The sequence below is a fragment of the Simochromis diagramma genome, unplaced genomic scaffold (assembly GCF_900408965.1).
Source record: "Simochromis diagramma unplaced genomic scaffold, fSimDia1.1 OVJJ01000802.1, whole genome shotgun sequence".
Classification (NCBI taxonomy): domain Eukaryota; kingdom Metazoa; phylum Chordata; class Actinopteri; order Cichliformes; family Cichlidae; genus Simochromis; species Simochromis diagramma.
In genome coordinates this window covers 24,538,761-24,556,250 of record NW_024387492.1, presented here as the reverse complement: position 1 = coordinate 24,556,250, position 17,490 = coordinate 24,538,761, and the positions used below count along the sequence as shown (strand labels likewise).

At 44.9% G+C, this 17,490-nt stretch overlaps 1 protein-coding gene across 3 annotated transcripts in view; it reads left to right on the top strand.

Moving 5' to 3' along the window:
• Positions 1 to 15,273, top strand: part of kif26aa (kinesin family member 26Aa) — a 65,768-nt gene extending 50,495 nt beyond the window's left edge. The window contains exons 13-16 of one of the 3 annotated variants that reach the window (XM_040018369.1): positions 4,284 to 4,477; positions 5,126 to 5,149; positions 12,121 to 12,271; positions 12,554 to 15,273. In XM_040018369.1, coding sequence (XP_039874303.1) covers positions 4,284 to 4,477; positions 5,126 to 5,149; positions 12,121 to 12,271; positions 12,554 to 12,741 — 557 coding nt within the window. In that variant the 3' untranslated portion in view covers positions 12,742 to 15,273. The remainder of the gene's footprint in view (positions 1 to 4,283; positions 4,478 to 5,125; positions 5,150 to 12,120; positions 12,272 to 12,553) is intronic. The other 2 variants (XM_040018370.1, XM_040018371.1) reach the window with 2 other exon arrangements.
• The last annotated feature ends 2,217 nt before the right edge of the window (positions 15,274 to 17,490 follow it).

Here is a 17,490-nt window from a genome sequence, read left to right as displayed (position 1 = left end):
TAATGAGCTCATCACCTAAATATGACATGAATTCAGTTCTAAGGCTCAGTGGAAGCTGAAGATTTTTTAAAATCTTTTTAAAATTGTCTTTTCAAGTCAAGTCAACTGTCTTTATTGTTATTCCAACCATAAAGACAATTGCCAGTACATAGTGAAGCAAGACAGCGTTCCTCCAAGACAATGGTGCTACATAAAACAGACAATTAACACAGGACTACATAAAGTGCAAGTGTGCAAAAAAACAAAACAAAGACAGAAGAGAACGATACAGAGACAACAGTGCCGACACAACAGTGCAGGCACAACAGTGCAATAGAAAAGTGCAGCAATGACAGTGGATTGTGCAAAAAGTAGCTTGATGTATGAGTGTGTGTGTGTGTGTGTGTGTGTGTGTATGTGAGATAAGTGCAGATAAGTGCTTTTCCTTTTTTTTGGCCCAACATTATTACTGTAAACATTATGTGGTATGTCAGCTGCTGTTCCATCAAGGGCCACATAAACACCGATGTCTGGCCACTCCTCCCCCCTTTGTGTCTGTCAGCAGATCCGTCCTGGTAGCTCCCATGTTAACCTCACGGCAGCTCACATAGACTTAAACGAGCCCTTCCTCTCCGAGGGACGGTATATCTAAGCAGTTATGGAAACGCAAAACGCAAGGTTTATGGGTTTTATGAAACAGCGGCTCGTGCAGAGGAACTTGAAAGCTTTTCTATCACAATGAGATATTATTTAAATAACCTGTGAAATCATTACAGCTGATGGCCAAAATTTAAATCTCAGATTTGATATTCAGCAACTATTTCTCCGTGCATCGACTCAGAAAGTGAAAGAGCAATAAAACTCATCTCTGCTGAAGAATTAACATATTTATGGCTTTTTCCAGCATCCATCAGTGTGTAATGATGGCTGCTCACTACAATATTCCTATGAATGCTGAGCACACCGAGAGTACAGGTGCTACTGCTGTGGGAGCATCTATCAAAGGCAGCTCTCCTCCTTGATATCGTGTGAAATTATCTCTCAGTCGGTGTCTTTGTACAAAAACTTGACATGGGCGCACATCATGTGGCACGCCGCTGCCACGTCCCACCTCCCAGCAGCCGATTGCAATTCGTGCGGCAGGCGAGCCGGCGGCCTGATGCATATGGAATCGGCACTCTTGTGATCTGTCTGCCATCGGCCTGTGGATCTCGCCTCATTTCTGCCTCATGAATGTTTCATGAGGACAATTCCCAGTGTACATATCCAACTCCAATTATCATTATCACCCACACATCCTCCCATCCACTCCACAGCACTCCACAGCCTTCACACCCACTCCTCCTCAATCTGTCATCATGTCTGAATCCTCATCAGTGAGCCCGGATGTTTTTAATAAGCCATAACGGTTTTTTGTTTGTGGAGCACATGCCTGCTTCTGCTTTTACTTGGGAACCTAATTTGACAGCCGTGTGTACAAAGTCGTTAAAAATACGAGTGAGGTCTTCAGGTGGACAGCAGCGGCCTTAAAACCTGATCAGCAGCTCTAATGGATGTTGACAGAGGAGAAAGCACCACAGAAGAAGACAAGGCTAATTAAAACTAATGAGCTGCGTGGGCTGTCTGCTGAAATCAGCAACCTTTTATTGAGCTTATTGTGATATTTCACTGGCTCGCCTCACAACAGACAAACAGCTTTCTGTTAGCGTTTGGCGAGCGTTTACGTTCCAGCTGTGACTTCAGGTCCATCACCACCTGCTGCTGGCATTTAAAGGCACCGTCACATATTACACATAAAAATGTTTTTATGGCCAATGTGGACAGATTCTTTATAAAATTTATAAAATAAAACAAGCAATGTTGAGTTCCAGCGAAAAAAATCAATCTGTCAACACTTTCAAAGTGTGTTTGAGTTTACACTGACACACTCCAACGCAAACTCCACACACACAAAAACACAAAAAACAGGGTTTTACTACATTAGCATGCTAGCTGCTACCTTTGGTACCAGTTCATAACTACAGTCACCAGTCTGTGCCCTTCATTACACACGTTCTTGTAGTTTGTGCATGCCCAGCTACAGTGCTGATTTAAAATATGGTTCTTGAACACGACACCACAGACTGAGCTTACAGCTTTTCCTTTGACTTCAGTGAATAAAGAGTTTTTAGTCTGGGCCTTGTTAACAAAGCAGCATCGCAGATTGGTCAGTAAACATTTACAGTGGGGCAAAAAAGTATTTAGTCAGCCACCGATTGTGCAAGTTCCCCCACCTAAAATGATGACAGAGGTCAGTAATTTGCACCAGAGGTACACTTCAACTGTGAGAGACAGAATGTGAAAAAAAAATCCATGAATCCACATGGTAGGATTTGTAAAGAATTTATTCGTAAATCAGGGTGGAAAATAAGTATTTGGTCAATAACAAAAATACAACTCAATACTTTGTAACATAACCTTTGTTGGCAATAACAGAGGTCAAACGTTTACTATAGGTCTTTACCAGGTTTGCACACACAGTAGCTGGTATTTTGGCCCATTCCTCCATGCAGATCTTCTTGAGAGCAGTGATGTTTTGGGGCTGTCGCCGAGCAACACGGACTTTCAACTCCCGCCACAGATTTTCTATGGGGTTGAGGTCTGGAGACTGGCTAGGCCACTCCAGGACTTTCAAATGCTTCTTACGGAGCCACTCCTTTGTTGCCCGGGCGGTGTGTTTTGGATCATTGTCATGTTGGAAGACCCAGCCTCGTTTCATCTTCAAAGTTCTCACTGATGGAAGGAGGTTTTGGCTCAAAATCTCACGATACATGGCCCCATTCATTCTGTCCTTAACACGGATCAGTCGTCCTGTCCCCTTGGCAGAAAAACAGCCCCATAGCATGATGTTTCCACCCCCATGCTTCACAGTAGGTATGGTGTTCTTGGGATGCAACTCAGTATTCTTCTTCCTCCAAACACGACGAGTTGAGTTTATACCAAAAAGTTCTACTTTGGTTTCATCTGACCACATGACATTCTCCCAATCCTCTGCTGTATCATCCATGTGCTCTCTGGCAAACTTCAGACGGGCCTGGACATGCACTGGCTTCAGCAGCGGAACACGTCTGGCACTGCGGGATTTGATTCCCTGCCGTTGTAGTGTGTTACTGATGGTGACCTTTGTTACTTTGGTCCCAGCTCTCTGCAGGTCATTCACCAGGTCCCCCCGTGTGGTTCTGGGATCTTTGCTCACCGTTCTCATGATCATTTTGACCCCACGGGATGAGATCTTGCGTGGAGCCCCAGATCGAGGGAGATTATCAGTAGTCTTGTATGTCTTCCATTTTCTGATGATTGCTCCCACAGTTGATTTTTTTCACACCAAGCTGCTTGCCTATTGTAGATTCACTCTTCCCAGTCTGGTGCAGGTCTACAATACTTTTCCTGGTGTCCTTCGAAAGCTCTTTGGTCTTGGCCATGGCGGAGTTTGGAGTCTGACTGTTTGAGGCTGTGGACAGGTGTCTTTTATACAGATGATGAGTTCAAACAGGTGCCATTCATACAGGTAATGAGTGGGGGACAGAAAAGCTTCTTACAGAGGACATTACAGGTCTGTGAGAGCCAGAGATTTTCCTTGTTTGAGGTGACCAAATACTTATTTTCCACCCTAATTTACGAATAAATTCTTTACAAATCCTACCATGTGAATTCATGGATTTTTTTTTACACATTCTGTCTCTCACAGTTGAAGTGTACCTCTGGTGCAAATTACTGACCTCTGTCATCATTTTAAGTGGGGGAACTTGCACAATCGGTGGCTGACTAAATACTTTTTTGCCCCACTGTACCTGCACATGCATCTGTACATCAGTGAAAGTCACGCGGGCTGGACAGGCAGGTTCACATGGGCTGATGTGGGCCAACCTGGGCTGACATGGGCCACGGCCCGTGAAATGCCCAGGTCTGGTTTAAGGCCATGTGGTACAGCTGCGTTACAGCCTTGATAGTCCTGCCTGTTATTGAGTGCTATTGGCTGTCTTTTTAATGACATCACCAGCTCCTTGACACTGACTCAGGTACCTGCTCAGAGCACAGGTGTGACTAACTTCCTCGCTGACTGCAGCTTTAACTGAGTGAGGCAGCTGGCTGTGTTGAAGCTGTTCAGTGAGCATTCAAACACCAGTCTCTGAATGCAGGGCCCTGATGTTAGCTTCCACAGCTGGAAACACCTGCACCCCTAGCCCTGTGAACTTTACCTGACACACAGTCTGCTGCATTTACTGATCATGGGTTATTTCATCTCTTTCCTTTTCCACCTGCAGGGTTCCTGCGGCGGCGGCTAATCCCTGCCCCCCTGCCGGACACCTCCTCCCTGGGCAGGAAGCTGGGTGGTCAGTGGGTGGACCTGCCGCCGCTGGGCGGCACCCTGAAGGAGCAGTTTGAGATAAAGGTGTATGAGATCGACAACGTTGTTGAGTGTGTGCAGAAGAGGAAGGAGGCGCTGATGGGATCTGAGGTGAGTCCTCCACCTGACCAGTAGGTGGTGGTTAAATAATGACGTGCTGCTCACATGCCATTCAGCATCACAGCGTGCCGGTTTAGTCCCCTCACGTGGAGGTCGTGTTAGAACCCTCCGCTTCTCTGCGATGCACTGACAAGAATGACTCAAACACAGCCTCCTGAAGCAGGTGGAGTTTCATCTGGACCCTCAGCCTCAGTCTGAGCGCACTCAGAGGAGCTTTTTATATTTTTATCCAAATCACATATATAAAGCAGACCGTGGGGGGGATGCTTGTCTGGTCTCTGTGACAGCCGCCTCTCTCAGTGTTAACGGGTCATTAACCCTCGGCAGAGCGGCCTGTCGGGCTCTGATTTATTTTCAATTAGAGGAAGGTGACGTGCTCTTCATATCCGGAGCACTGCTCGGTGAATAATCGGCTTCTCTCTGTTTTTTTTTTTTATACATATCACTGTACAATTTTTCTATACATATTCTGTACATTGTTACCTGTATATATAGACTTCGGTTGCTTATGTTTATAGGACCACCTTGTGTCTTCCTTTTATATTTTATTTTTCCTTGCTGTAAGAGCTGTGTAACACCAAAATTTCTCATCCGTGGGATAATAAAGGTTTATTCTATTCTATTCTATTTGTGTCCCAGCAGACGTTCCACGATGTTGAGAAGGTGAGTTGTCCTTTACACGTTCATTCCTACATTCCTCCAAACAGTAGTTGTCAATTATTGTGGGTGATTTTAACATCCATGTAGATGTTAAAAATGACAGCCTCAACATAGCATTTAATCTGTTATTAGACTCAATTGGTTTCTCTCAAAATGTAAAAGAACCCACCCACCACTTTAATCACACTCTAGATCTTGTTTTAACTTATGGCATAGAAACTGAACATTTAACAGTGTTTCCTGAAAACCCTCTCCTGTCTGATCATTTCCTGATAACATTTACATTTACAATAATTGATTACACAGCGGTGGAGAGTAGACTTTATCAAAGTAGATGTCTTTCTGAAAGCGCTGTAACTAAGTTTAAGAATATAATCCACCCACTGTTATCATCTTCAATGCCCTGTACCAACACAGAGCAGAGCAGCTATCTGAACGCTACCCCAACAGAGGTCGATTATCTTGTTAATAATTTTACCTCCTCACTATGTACGACTCTGGATACTGTAGCTCTGGTGAAAACTAAGGTCTCTAATCAGAAGTACCTGACTCCGTGGTATAATTCTCAAATACGTACCCTAAAGCAGATGACTCGTAATCTGGAGAGGAAATGGCGTGTCACAAATTTAGAGGATCATCATTTAGCCTGGAGAAATAGTTTGCTGCTTTATAAGAAAGACCTCCGCAAAGCCAGAACATCTTACTATTCATCACTGATTGAAGAAAATAAGAACAACCCCAGGTTTCTCTTCAGCACTGTAGCCAGGCTGACAAAAAGTCAGAGCTCTTTTGAGCCAACAATCCCTTTAACGTTAACTAGTAATGACTTCATGAACTTCTTCACAAATAAAATTTTTATCATTAGAGAAAAAATTACCAATAATCATCCCACAGATGTAATATTATCTACAGCTACTCTTAGTACCATTGATGTTAAGTTAGACTCTTTTTCTCCAATTGATCTTTCTGAGTTAACTTCAATAATTACTTCCTCGAAACCATCAACGTGTCTTTTAGACCCCATTCCTACAAAACTGCTCAAAGAAGTCCTGCCATTAATTAATTCTTCGATCTTAAATATGATCAACTTATCTCTAATAATCGGCTATGTACCACAGGCCTTCAAGCTGGCTGTAGTTAAACCTTTACTCAAAAAGCCATCTCTAGACCCAGCAGTCTTAGCTAATTACAGGCCAATCTCCAACCTTCCTTTCATATCAAAAATCCTTGAAAGAGTAGTTGTCAAACAGCTAACAGATCATCTGCAGAGGAATGGTTTATTTGAAGAGTTTCAGTCAGGTTTCAGAGCTCATCACAGCACAGAAACAGCTTTAGTGAAGGTTACAAATGATCTTCTTATGGCCTCAGACAGTGGACTCATCTCTGTGCTTGTCCTGCTAGACCTTAGTGCAGCATTCGATACTGTTGACCATAATATCCTATTAGAGCGATTAGAACATGCTGTAGGTATTACAGGTACTGCACTGCAGTGGTTTGTATCATATCTATCTAATAGACTCCAATTTGTGCATGTAAATGGAGAGTCCTCTTCACACACGAAGATCCATGGAGTTCCACAGGGTTCAGTGCTAGGACCAATTCTGTTTACATTATACATGCTTCCCTTAGGCAGCATTATTAGAAGACATAGCATACATTTTCACTGCTATGCAGATGACACCCAGCTCTATCTGTCCATGAAGCCAGATAACACACACCAATTAGTTAAACTGCAGGAATGTCTTAAAGACATAAAGACCTGGATGGCCGCTAACTTTCTGCTTCTTAATTCAGATAAAACTGAGGTTATTGTACTCGGCCCTGAAAAGCTTAGAAATATGGTATCTAACCAGATTCTTACTCTGGATCAGTGTTGGTCAAGTTACTTGAAAAAAGTAATCAGTAACTAATTACTGATTACTTCCCCAAAAAAGTAATCCCGTTACTTTACTGATTACTTATTTTCAAAAGTAATTAATTACTTAGTTACTTAGTTACCTTTTAAAAACACGATTTACAACCTGAAGAGGTGATAAAGCGATAGATCTTTCAGCCCAATTCTACTTTTTCTACATAATCCATCATACAAAATGTAATCAAATGGAAAAGTCTCTTTTTTAAACTTGTTTTATCAGTTTTAATCTTTTAACTTTATGCATCAAGCAAAAATTTAATTATATGCAACATTCTCTGACTTGAATAAATTAGTTTAACATTTAAAACTATTTTCTACACATTCCAGCACATAAAATAAAATATTTTTTGTGTTTACACTCACTCTTTCAAATAGATGCAAGTAAAAGACAGCAGAAAATAAATAAAGTCAAAGACTCAGCGGTCCTGTTGCTCTATTTTCACCTGTAAAGCAGGACTGCGGTAGGCGGAGGTTTACCCTGGTGCAGGTGTGCCGCGGTCAGTTGAAGAATCCGCGAGTTTCTCTGTGAATTTCCGATTACGTCGTTGCGCACTCGGTGCTTGCTTGGAAGTTTAGGGGGTTTTTTCGCTGTAAAAAGAAGTTTTCTTCCCACGCACGATGGACGCTAATGTTTTTGTCACTTTTTATGGAATCAAACTCAAAGTAAGGTCAGTACTTCCACGCTTTAAACGCTGCACGCTCATACTCTCTCCCACAATCGATATGTGATCCATTATTGATCTGCACACAGCTGTTGTCACTAACGGCGCACTCGCTTACGTCACTGTCGTGAGACATTCTCGCAAAAAATCACGGTTTTAGTAACGCAGTAACGCAGCGTTACTACGGGAAAGTAACGGTAATCTAATTACCGTTTTTGCAATAGTAATCCCTTACTTTACTCGTTACTTGAAAAAAGTATTCAGATTACAGTAACACATTACAAGTAACGCGTTACTGCCCATCTCTGCTCTGGATGGCATTACCTTGGCCTCCAGTAACGCTGTGAGGAACCTTGGAGTCATTTTTGACCAGGATATGTCCTTCAACGCACATATTAAACAAATATGTAAGACTGCGTTCTTCCATTTAGCATAGAATAGAATAGAATAGAATAGCCTTTATTGTCATTGTACACAGTACAACGAAATTGGAGTGCCACTCCCTTGGTGCAAGTTCCAATAATAAATATAAATGTAAAATATAAAAAGTACAAAAAAAAAACAAAAAAAACAATCGTAAGTACTCAAACAATAGTATGTACAATATATACAGGATAGCAGCATTAATATAATGACAGTATGAATAGCAGCATAATATAATGACAGTGACGGTATGGAATAGGTTCAATTGTTTTTGTGCTTATTTACTACGGTGATAGCTCTGGGAAAGAAGCTATCCCTGAATCTGTTTGTCCTGGTTTTATGTGACCTGTACCGTCGGCCTGACGGTAATAGTTCAAACAGTTGGTTGCTGGGGTGAGAGTGGTCCTTGATGATATTGCCAGCTCTGCTGAGGTACCGAGAGTTTGCAGTGACCTCCAGGCTGGGCAGAGAGCAGCCAGTGATCTTCTGGGCTGTGTTGATGACCCTCTGCAGTACTTTCCTGTCCGCAGCTGAGCACCCTGCATACCATGTTGTTATGCCGTACGTTAGGATGCTCTCTATGGTGGCTCTGTAAAATGTCACCAGCAGCCTCTCCTCCAGGTTGTTCCTCCTGAGCACTCTCAGAAAGTGGAGACGCTGCTGGGCCTTTTTAACCACCGCTGTAGTATTTGCAGTCCAGGAGAGGTCATCAGATATCTGCACGCCCAGAAACCTCATGGAGTGTACCCTCTCCACACAGCTCCCGTGAATGTAAAGTGGGGCCGGGTCTGCTCTGCCCTTCCTGAAGTCCAAGATAAGTTCTTTAGTTTTCGTGGTGTTCAGTTGGAGGTTGTTAACTGAACACCACTCAGTCAGTCTGTTGACCTCATCTCTGTAGTCCGACTCATCCCCCCTTGAGATGAGTCCAACCACTGTGGTGTCATCCGCGAACTTTATGATGGTGTTTGAGAGATGGGTAGGGGAGCAGTCGGATGTGTAGAGCGTAAACAGGAGGGGACTCAAAACACATCCTTGTGGAGACCCGGTGCTGAGTGTGATGGTGCTGGACCGGTGGGGGCCGAGTCTGACAGACTGTGGTCTATTTGTCAGGAAGTCCTTGATCCAGAGGCAGATGGGGGTGGAGAGTCCCAGGTGAGACAGTTTCTGGACCAGGATCTCCGGGATGATATGATTGAATGCTGAGCTGAAGTCCAGAAAGAGCATTCTCACATAGCTTCCTCGGTGCTCCAGGTGACTCAGCGCAGTGTGGAGCGCTATGGTGATAGCGTCCTCGGTGGAACGATTTGTCCTGTAGGCAAATTGGTGGGGGTCCAGAGTGGGAGGCAGACCGGCCCTGATGTGCTGACAGACCAGTCTCTCAAAGCACTTCATCACTACAGGCGTAAGTGCAACAGGCCTGTAGTCATTTGGGCTGGCCACAGCTGTCTTCTTGGCGATGGGGATGATGGTGGAGGTTTTGAGGCAGGGCGGGACGGTGTTTGATGACAAGGAAAGGTTGAAGATTTTAGTGAAGACTCCGGTCAGTTCGTCAGCACATGCTCTGAGAACCTTTCCATGTATTCCATCAGGACCTGCCGCCTTCCTGGGATTCACTGACCTTAGAACACACCTCACTTGGTGCTCCCTAAGTGTTAGTGTGCCAGTGCTGGGGGCGGGTGGAAGTGGTGTGGCAGCTGAGGGCCTGGTCGTCTCAAAGCGGGCGAAGAAACGGTTTAGATCCTCAGCCAGTGAGGCATCAGTCCTAGATGTTGCCTGGTTATTGCTTCTGTAGTTGGTAATGTGATTGATCCCCTGCCACATTTTTCTGGGGTCGTTGTCAGCAAAGTGATCTTCAATCCTCCTCCTATAGGCAGCCTTAGCTTTCCTGATGCCTCTACTCAGGTCTGCCCTGGCCGCCCTATACGCAGCCCTGTCCCCTGACTTGAAGGCAGTGTTGCGGCTTTTTAGGAGGGATTGCACTTCGCTATTCATCCAGGGTTTTTGATTTGGAAACACCCTGACCCTTTTGTTGACGGTGACGGTGACGGTGATTTGCGCAACATCTCTAAAATTAGAAATATCCTGTCTCAGAGTGACGCTGAAAAACTAGTTCATGCATTTATTACTTCCAGGCTGGACTACTGTAATTCATTATTATCAGGATGTCCAAAAAACTCACTGAAAAACCTTCAGCTAATCCAAAATACTGCAGCAAGAGTACTGACAGGGACTAGAAAGAGAGAGCATATTTCTCCTGTTTTGGCTTCCCTTCATTGGCTTCCTGTTAAATCCAGAATTGAATTCAAATTCCTGCTCCTCACATACAAGGTCTTAAATAATCAGGCCCCATCTTATCTTAATGACCTTGTAGCACCATATCACCCTATTAGAGCACTTCACTCTCGCTCTGCAGGCCTACTTATTGTTCCTAGAGTATTTAAAAGTAGAATGCGAGGGAGAGCCTTCAGTTTTCAGGCCCCTCTTCTGTGGAGCCAGCTTCCAGTTTGGATTCGGGAGACAGACACTATCTCTACTTTTAATATTAGGCTTAAACCTTTCCTTTTTGCTAAAGCATATAGTTAGGGCTGGACCAGGTGACCCTGAATCCTCCCTTAGTTATGCTGCAATAGACATAGGCTGCAGGGGGATTCCCATGATGCATTGAGTTTTTCCTTTCCAGTCACCTTTCTCACTCACTATGTGTTAATAGACCTCTCTGCATTGAATCATATCTGTTATTAACCTCTGTCTCTCTTCCACAGCATGTCTTTTATCCTGTCTTCCTTCTCTCACCCCAACCGGTCGCAGCAGATGGCCCCGCCCCTCCCTGAGCCTGGTTCTGCCGGAGGTTTCTTCCTGTTAAAAGGGAGTTTTTCCTTCCCACTGTCGCCAAAGTGCTTGCTCACAGGGGGTCATATGATTTTTGGGTTTTTCTCTGTATCTATGAAGCGCCTTGAGGCGACTTTTGTTGTGATCTGGCGCTATATAAATAAAATTGAATTGAATTGAATTGAATTGAATTGAATTGAATTGAATTGAAACAAACCATCCATGACATGAAACTCGAACCGGCCCTGGTGTGGAGGACCTCTGTGATCCCACCGGAGAGTGCAGGGTTAAAGGTCAGAGAGGGTGCCGGTCTGACTGGCGGCCGGTGTAGAGATGCCAACGTGGAGGCCGTGTGGTGTCGCTTGTCTGTGCTCAAACTTTTGTCTCACACACTGTCTGCCTGTCATGCTTTTTGTGTTTACCTGTTCACACTGGATTCATTCTGCTCGCTTCACCCGTCGGAGGTGCTTCCTGTCCTGCTGCATCTGTTCATGTGTATTTTACACCTGCATGCTTTCCCCAAATCCCAACTTGTCCTGTAGCTCCAAATGAAACAAGGCTTTCTTGCTGCTGACACGGAGACCTGAGTTGGCTTTACATCAGCAACTCACTGGTTTCACTGGTTTCCCCTCCCATGGACCTCGCTGAGGTTGGTCACGCCTGTGTCATGGCCCCACATGAACAATTTGTGATGGTTTAACTGGAGTCAGTCAGTCTGACTTCACCTGAGAATCTGGCCTTTTTGGCTGCGTGTCACAGAGAAGCTGCTGCAAATGAAACATAAACACAGTTAATGTTCAGGTCACTTATCATCTGGATGATCAACTCTTTTATTACTGCTCAGCTGCCCACATTTACAGACTTTCACAATAGAAACATCCCAGGATTTTCAGAATAAAGCTCTCTGAGGGGCAGCTGTAATGAAGCGCAGGTCTGAACCACCTCTCTGTCACCTGCTTGTCCTCAGTTGTCCTTAATCCTCCTCTGATCACAGATTAGCACTGCACTGACTCCTAATTAAAGCCAGACACAGGCTGGAGTCTCGAAGCCTCGTGCTTATCCCCCCTCCTCTTCCTTGTCATCGTCCACACCCCTACCAGCCGGTGTGTGCAGTTCGAGGCTCTGACTGTGTGCTCGCTCCTCAGGGTCTGCTCTACTTCAATGCCCGGTTGAGGATGCTGGAGAAGCGGCAGCAGCAGATCCAAGAGCTGAAGAGCAAACACGACAGGCTGAAGGCGGAGCTGGAGGAGGCCAAGAGCTGGCTGATGCTCCACCCGAGCAGGTGGAGTGGAGAGTGTGAGTATGAGTATGAGCCGCAGCGGGAGGGAGCTGGTACTCATATAATAGATTACTCAGCGTTTAGAAAGCCATCAGTGACCGACTGCGATATTTCTGTGATGATGAACCACAGAAACCTCAGAGTTCAGCTTCATGTGTTTGTCATTAACTGAACTTAACTGACTGGGCCAAGCGTTCAGAGATGCTGTGCACGAGCAGCTGAGGCAGCGTGGTGATGTCATAGTACAAACGTCGGCCCGCATGCATCTAAATAGCTAACCGCTCTCTCCGTGTTTGCAGTTGACGTGGACCAGGACCTGGACTGCGAGTCCCAGGAGTACCTAGAGGCTCTGGCTCAGGCCACGGGGGAGCTGGAGTACTGCGTCAACCTGTGCAAGTCCCATCTCATGATGGAGACCTGCTTCGACATCACCGTGATGACGGCAGGTGACGCTGCGCAAGGGGGCCGTCAGGAGGTGGAGGTGTGAAAGGTTCGCTGACTCACCGACGGAAGATTGAAGCAGACGTCCTGTCAGAGCAGAGCAGCAAATGGCTGATCGGAGATCAGACCTCAGAGGACGCAGCTTTGCAAGTGCCTTCTATTCACAAGCTCAACGACTCTGTGAGCTTGTTTGTCGTGGTGTTTTTTATGGTGCTGAATTCATCCGTTGTGCAGCAGAGTTTAGGAAAAATGATTCAGCTCCAGCATGGACTCTGTTCACCTGTAAGCTCCACCCCCGAGCCTCAAACCTGAAGAACCCAGAGCAGGACCATAGGTTTTATCCCGCTCAACGACTTAAGCACTCGAGTTGAAGTGAACGAATTCTGAAGTTGGTTTTAGGAAACCGCCTCGTCCACCCTGAGTTCAGCCTGCTCACGTTCTCAGTGACTCAAACAGATGTTTCAGCAGGTAAAACATCTGTGGCAACATACATGATGACATCATCTGCACTGCAGCCAGAACCACAGAGCAGGAATGGTATCTAAGTGACAGATGTAAAGACATACAAACACACATTAAAGGGGACGTGAAACACTGAAACACTATGGTCTCCTCTCAGTAAATAACAACTTGGATGTGTTTCTGAAAGAGAACAATGTTCTGACAGTATCCAATTTTAAAATCACTGAATAAAAGCTAGAATCTCGGTCAGGTGACATCACGAATCACGTGACCGACGATCGCAAGTTGCCCATTTTAAGTCGAAGCGTCCACAACAGAGGTGTCCGTATATTGACGTGAAGAAATATAATGCAGTTTTTTTCTGTTAGGGAGGATTTGTTTGTTGTTAAGTGTAATGTTAAAATAAGTTCTTTAAAAAGCCAAAAATGATTTAATATGAAGGCAATATGAGCAGAGAGTGCAAACATACTAAGAGATTGACTATGTTAGTTCAGTGAGACAGTCAAAAACTAATGTGTACACTTATGTCTGCACTTTTATTTTTGTTAAATACGAACAAAATGATAGCAGAAGTGCTGCCACGTGTCTGGCCAGAAAGAGAGGACCAATGTGTTTATTTGGTAGTTCAATGAAAGGCTTTAGTTAGTTAAGAGTGAGGAAAAGAATCTGTGTTCACGTTTGCAGTTTTGTCTTGTTATACACTATCTGAAATTTAAAAAAACAAACAAACAAAATATTACATTTTCAGAAATATTTGTGGATGTTTTCTTGTTTGTTTCTTTGTTTCTTTTTTACTACCTGAACGCTAAAGTGGCCCTCCAATGAGATGATGGTGCCAGGAGTGGCCCACAGCTCATTTAAGTTTGAGACCCCTGGTCCAGAAGAGCACTGATGTGTAAAACCTGCAGATCTCTGACTGAAGCCCCACCCACTTATAAACTGTCAGTCACTTGTGGTTGCCTGATCGATGGTCTGCGGCCACGTTTATGCACACTCACTTCCTGTTGGACCTTGAAACGTTAGCTTGTCATGACGCATCGGAATCTTTTCTCGTCCACATGAGGATGTCTCTGAAACTCCAAACTGTCCCCAGATGCTTTCTCAGACAGAGCGAAGAACATCAAACTCTGAGCTCCACACATGACCCCACCTCCAAACACAGTATACTCTCTGAAGAATACAAAATAAAAGTTCAGAGTCAGCTGTGAGGATGTAAAATTTCACATTGCAGATTTCCATCACACGTGTGATGTGCAGCAGGAACTGACACACTCAGATTCAGACTCAGTCCGAAGAGAGTGGACGACGTTTCCCGTCTCAGGCTCTTTCTGAAGTGGCTGCATGAAGCATCGTTCTGCATTGTGTTCTTGTTTTTGTTCGTCAGGTTTCGTGTTTTTCTTTAAATTGATGAAATCGCTCTGCTTATGTGGCGTGTTAACCGTCTGTTTCCTTTTCTTTGTTTTTGTATTGTACAGTTTTCTAACTATTTGTAAAAAAAAAGAAAAAGAAAAAAAAAGAGGAGTGTGTGGGTCGGCGCAGAGGCAGCATCAGGAACATGAATAAAGATTCAAAGATTTCATCTCATGTTTTTGTTATTTGGTGAACTCTTTTTGTGCTCCAGGCTGAGCTGGTGGACTCGTTACACTGCAGCACTTACCAATCACACGTCAGCATACGGCCAGTCTGTAAATCAAACCTGACCCAACAGAGCTCAGCTTCATCAGGTCGCCTGTTTAAAGTCCTCCATACAAGAGACATCATCATTCAGGAAACACTCCTCCTCCTCCTCCTCCTCCTACTCCACCCCTTCTCCTCCTCCTATCCTTCCCATCCTCCTCTTGTCCTCCCCTCCTCCTCTTCTCTCCCTCCTCCCCTCCTCCTCCTCCCCTCCTCCTCCTCGACAGTTTCTGCTCCTCTCATCTCCAGGTCTCTCACACACCTGACATTTCACTTTCTGTCATGTGACTTCACACCTCGGTGGCAGTGGTCAAGTATGAGGAGGTAAAACGTCTACAAATGTCAGATGTGAGGCCGGAGTGAGCATGCCCACAGGTGTGCAGACAGGTGTCATCGGCTCTGCTTCAAACGTGTTTGTTTATGTGAAGTTCACATCCAACCAGCTCCACCTGCACCGCCACAGATCTGCACCAGACTGACCTTCAGTCTCCGCCTCAGCTCAGTATTTCTGGGCAGGGCCTGAAAGGATTAGAGCACAGCTCCCTCTGAAGGCATGTGAGCCATTGGCCTCTGTCCGATCACATCTCGGAGGCCGAGCGTCCGTTTGTCTCCTGCTCAGTGGAGTTTCCCTGTTTCCTTGACTTTTTCTCTTTACCTTTCAGTAATAACCTTCCTGCTCTAAATCAAAGGCTCCTGTTAATTCATTTGACCAGGCTTCACGCAGCCATGGCAACACAGATGAAAAAGCTTTTCATCAGTTCGTTTCTGCTAAATTAGCCGTCGTTCAGGAGGTGGAAACAACCTCACCTCCTCCACTCTCCCTCACTGATGGCTCTTAATTAGCATTTGTCACCTGACCTGATTGCTGTGGAAACGCTCGCTGTCAGTTGATTATAAACTGTGACCTGGGTTTAAAGAGACGATTTCACTCAGCATCACCGATGGTTTTTGTGTCACTGCAGAGATTTGTGTGGCGTGTCTGACGCCGCCATCATAGAGATGAATATTTGTGAACACAGCTGACCCGTGATGTGAGCACGGCCTGGGTTTAAAGATGGACATGTGAGGACAGACATGCTGTGTCCACGTCTCAGTCACACAGAACCCGACCGTTTGGCAAGTGGTTGCTAGACGAAGCCCATGGTCACCCGTTGACTGCTGCCATGATCTGCAGGAACACACTGCTAACACTACACAAAGAAGAACTGGAAATGGTGGATGCCTTTTTGTATTGATTTATACAACAGGAGCGATATGTTAACATTGCTTTAATCAGTGCATATGTATATGAGACCTGGACCCTGGTTAGGCTTTAAAGACACAAGGAAACAGCATTATTAATAATTAATAGTACAAATACATGGAAACATTTCACAATAATCATTAATATAAGCAGAGCCGCTTCAGAGATTACAGATTTGATTATGTAACATTTTATCTTTGCATTTAAGATCAGTGAAAGTTTTCATTTGTTTCATAAATTAGGTATTAATAAAAGATTCTGATTCTGATGTCAAAGGGATCCAGATCTGTGAAGTGTCACAGATGACAACCACATGATGTTTCAGTAACTTACAGTCGCTGTAAAAGCACGCCATGGTCTCGGTGCTACTGCTGAACCATCAGTCTGATTGTGTGTGGCGGTTGCAGGTTACATTGGTTAGCTCACCCCGAACGTTCACACAGTGGAACTTCACAGGCAGTCGGGAGCGAACACTCCGAAATCGCTCATCCTGATGCTTTTACTTTGAAGGGGAACATCCTCTGTTTCCGGTCTGTGTCACACTTTTAGTCTCGCTGACAAGTCGTTACATGTTGCCTTGACAACCAGTGGTTACCAAGGTCAGCCCTGACCTCAAACAACCAACCAGATATGAACCTGGAAGTGTACGAGCCAGTGATGCTGCTGATGCTGATCAGGGTGAAGGTCCAGCACAGGTGGGTGGAGTGATGGTGCGTTCAGACTTCGGGTGGTGCAGTTACAGACAAACAGGCAAATCTCAGGAGTTAGTCAGTTAGTCTGACACCTGTCCGTCAGAAATGTGGGAGGAGCTTATGACTGAATATTCACAGGTTTGCACAGGTAACACGAACCCGTTACTATAAGAAGACAGGCACATTAAAACTTTACTTTGTGGCAAAGACGCCATTATGGTTTTGTGTCATTTTAATCAGATGTGTCTGCAGCTCCGGCTCTCTTGCCTTTCCATACAGTCTGACCTCTGTCCTTTTAGTGACGGTATAGGTGAGTCCTGACAGTGGAGGTGTGTCTCCTCTTGGTTCTGTGTGGATCGTCTTTAATCGTTGAGGCTGGACCAGCACTTTCACCTAGGGCTGGGCGATATATCGAGTTTTTTAAAAATATCGATATATTTTTATACAAGATATAAGATGTGACCATATCCTTTATATCGATATATACGTTATAATTATAGTTGTGGAGCCACAAGTTTGCCTCTCTTTCGTCCACTTTTGTCTTTATGCAACGTTACTCCGCCTCGCCTCTCCTTCACTGAACACAACTCCCCCTCCTCCCCCATAGCTTCACCTGCAGGCAGCGACAAGATGAACACAGCAAATCTCCGTTAACGAGTTACTGCGCATCGCTCCGTGCGTGGGGCTGGATGGCGTCAACGTGCTAATGAGCTAACCACGC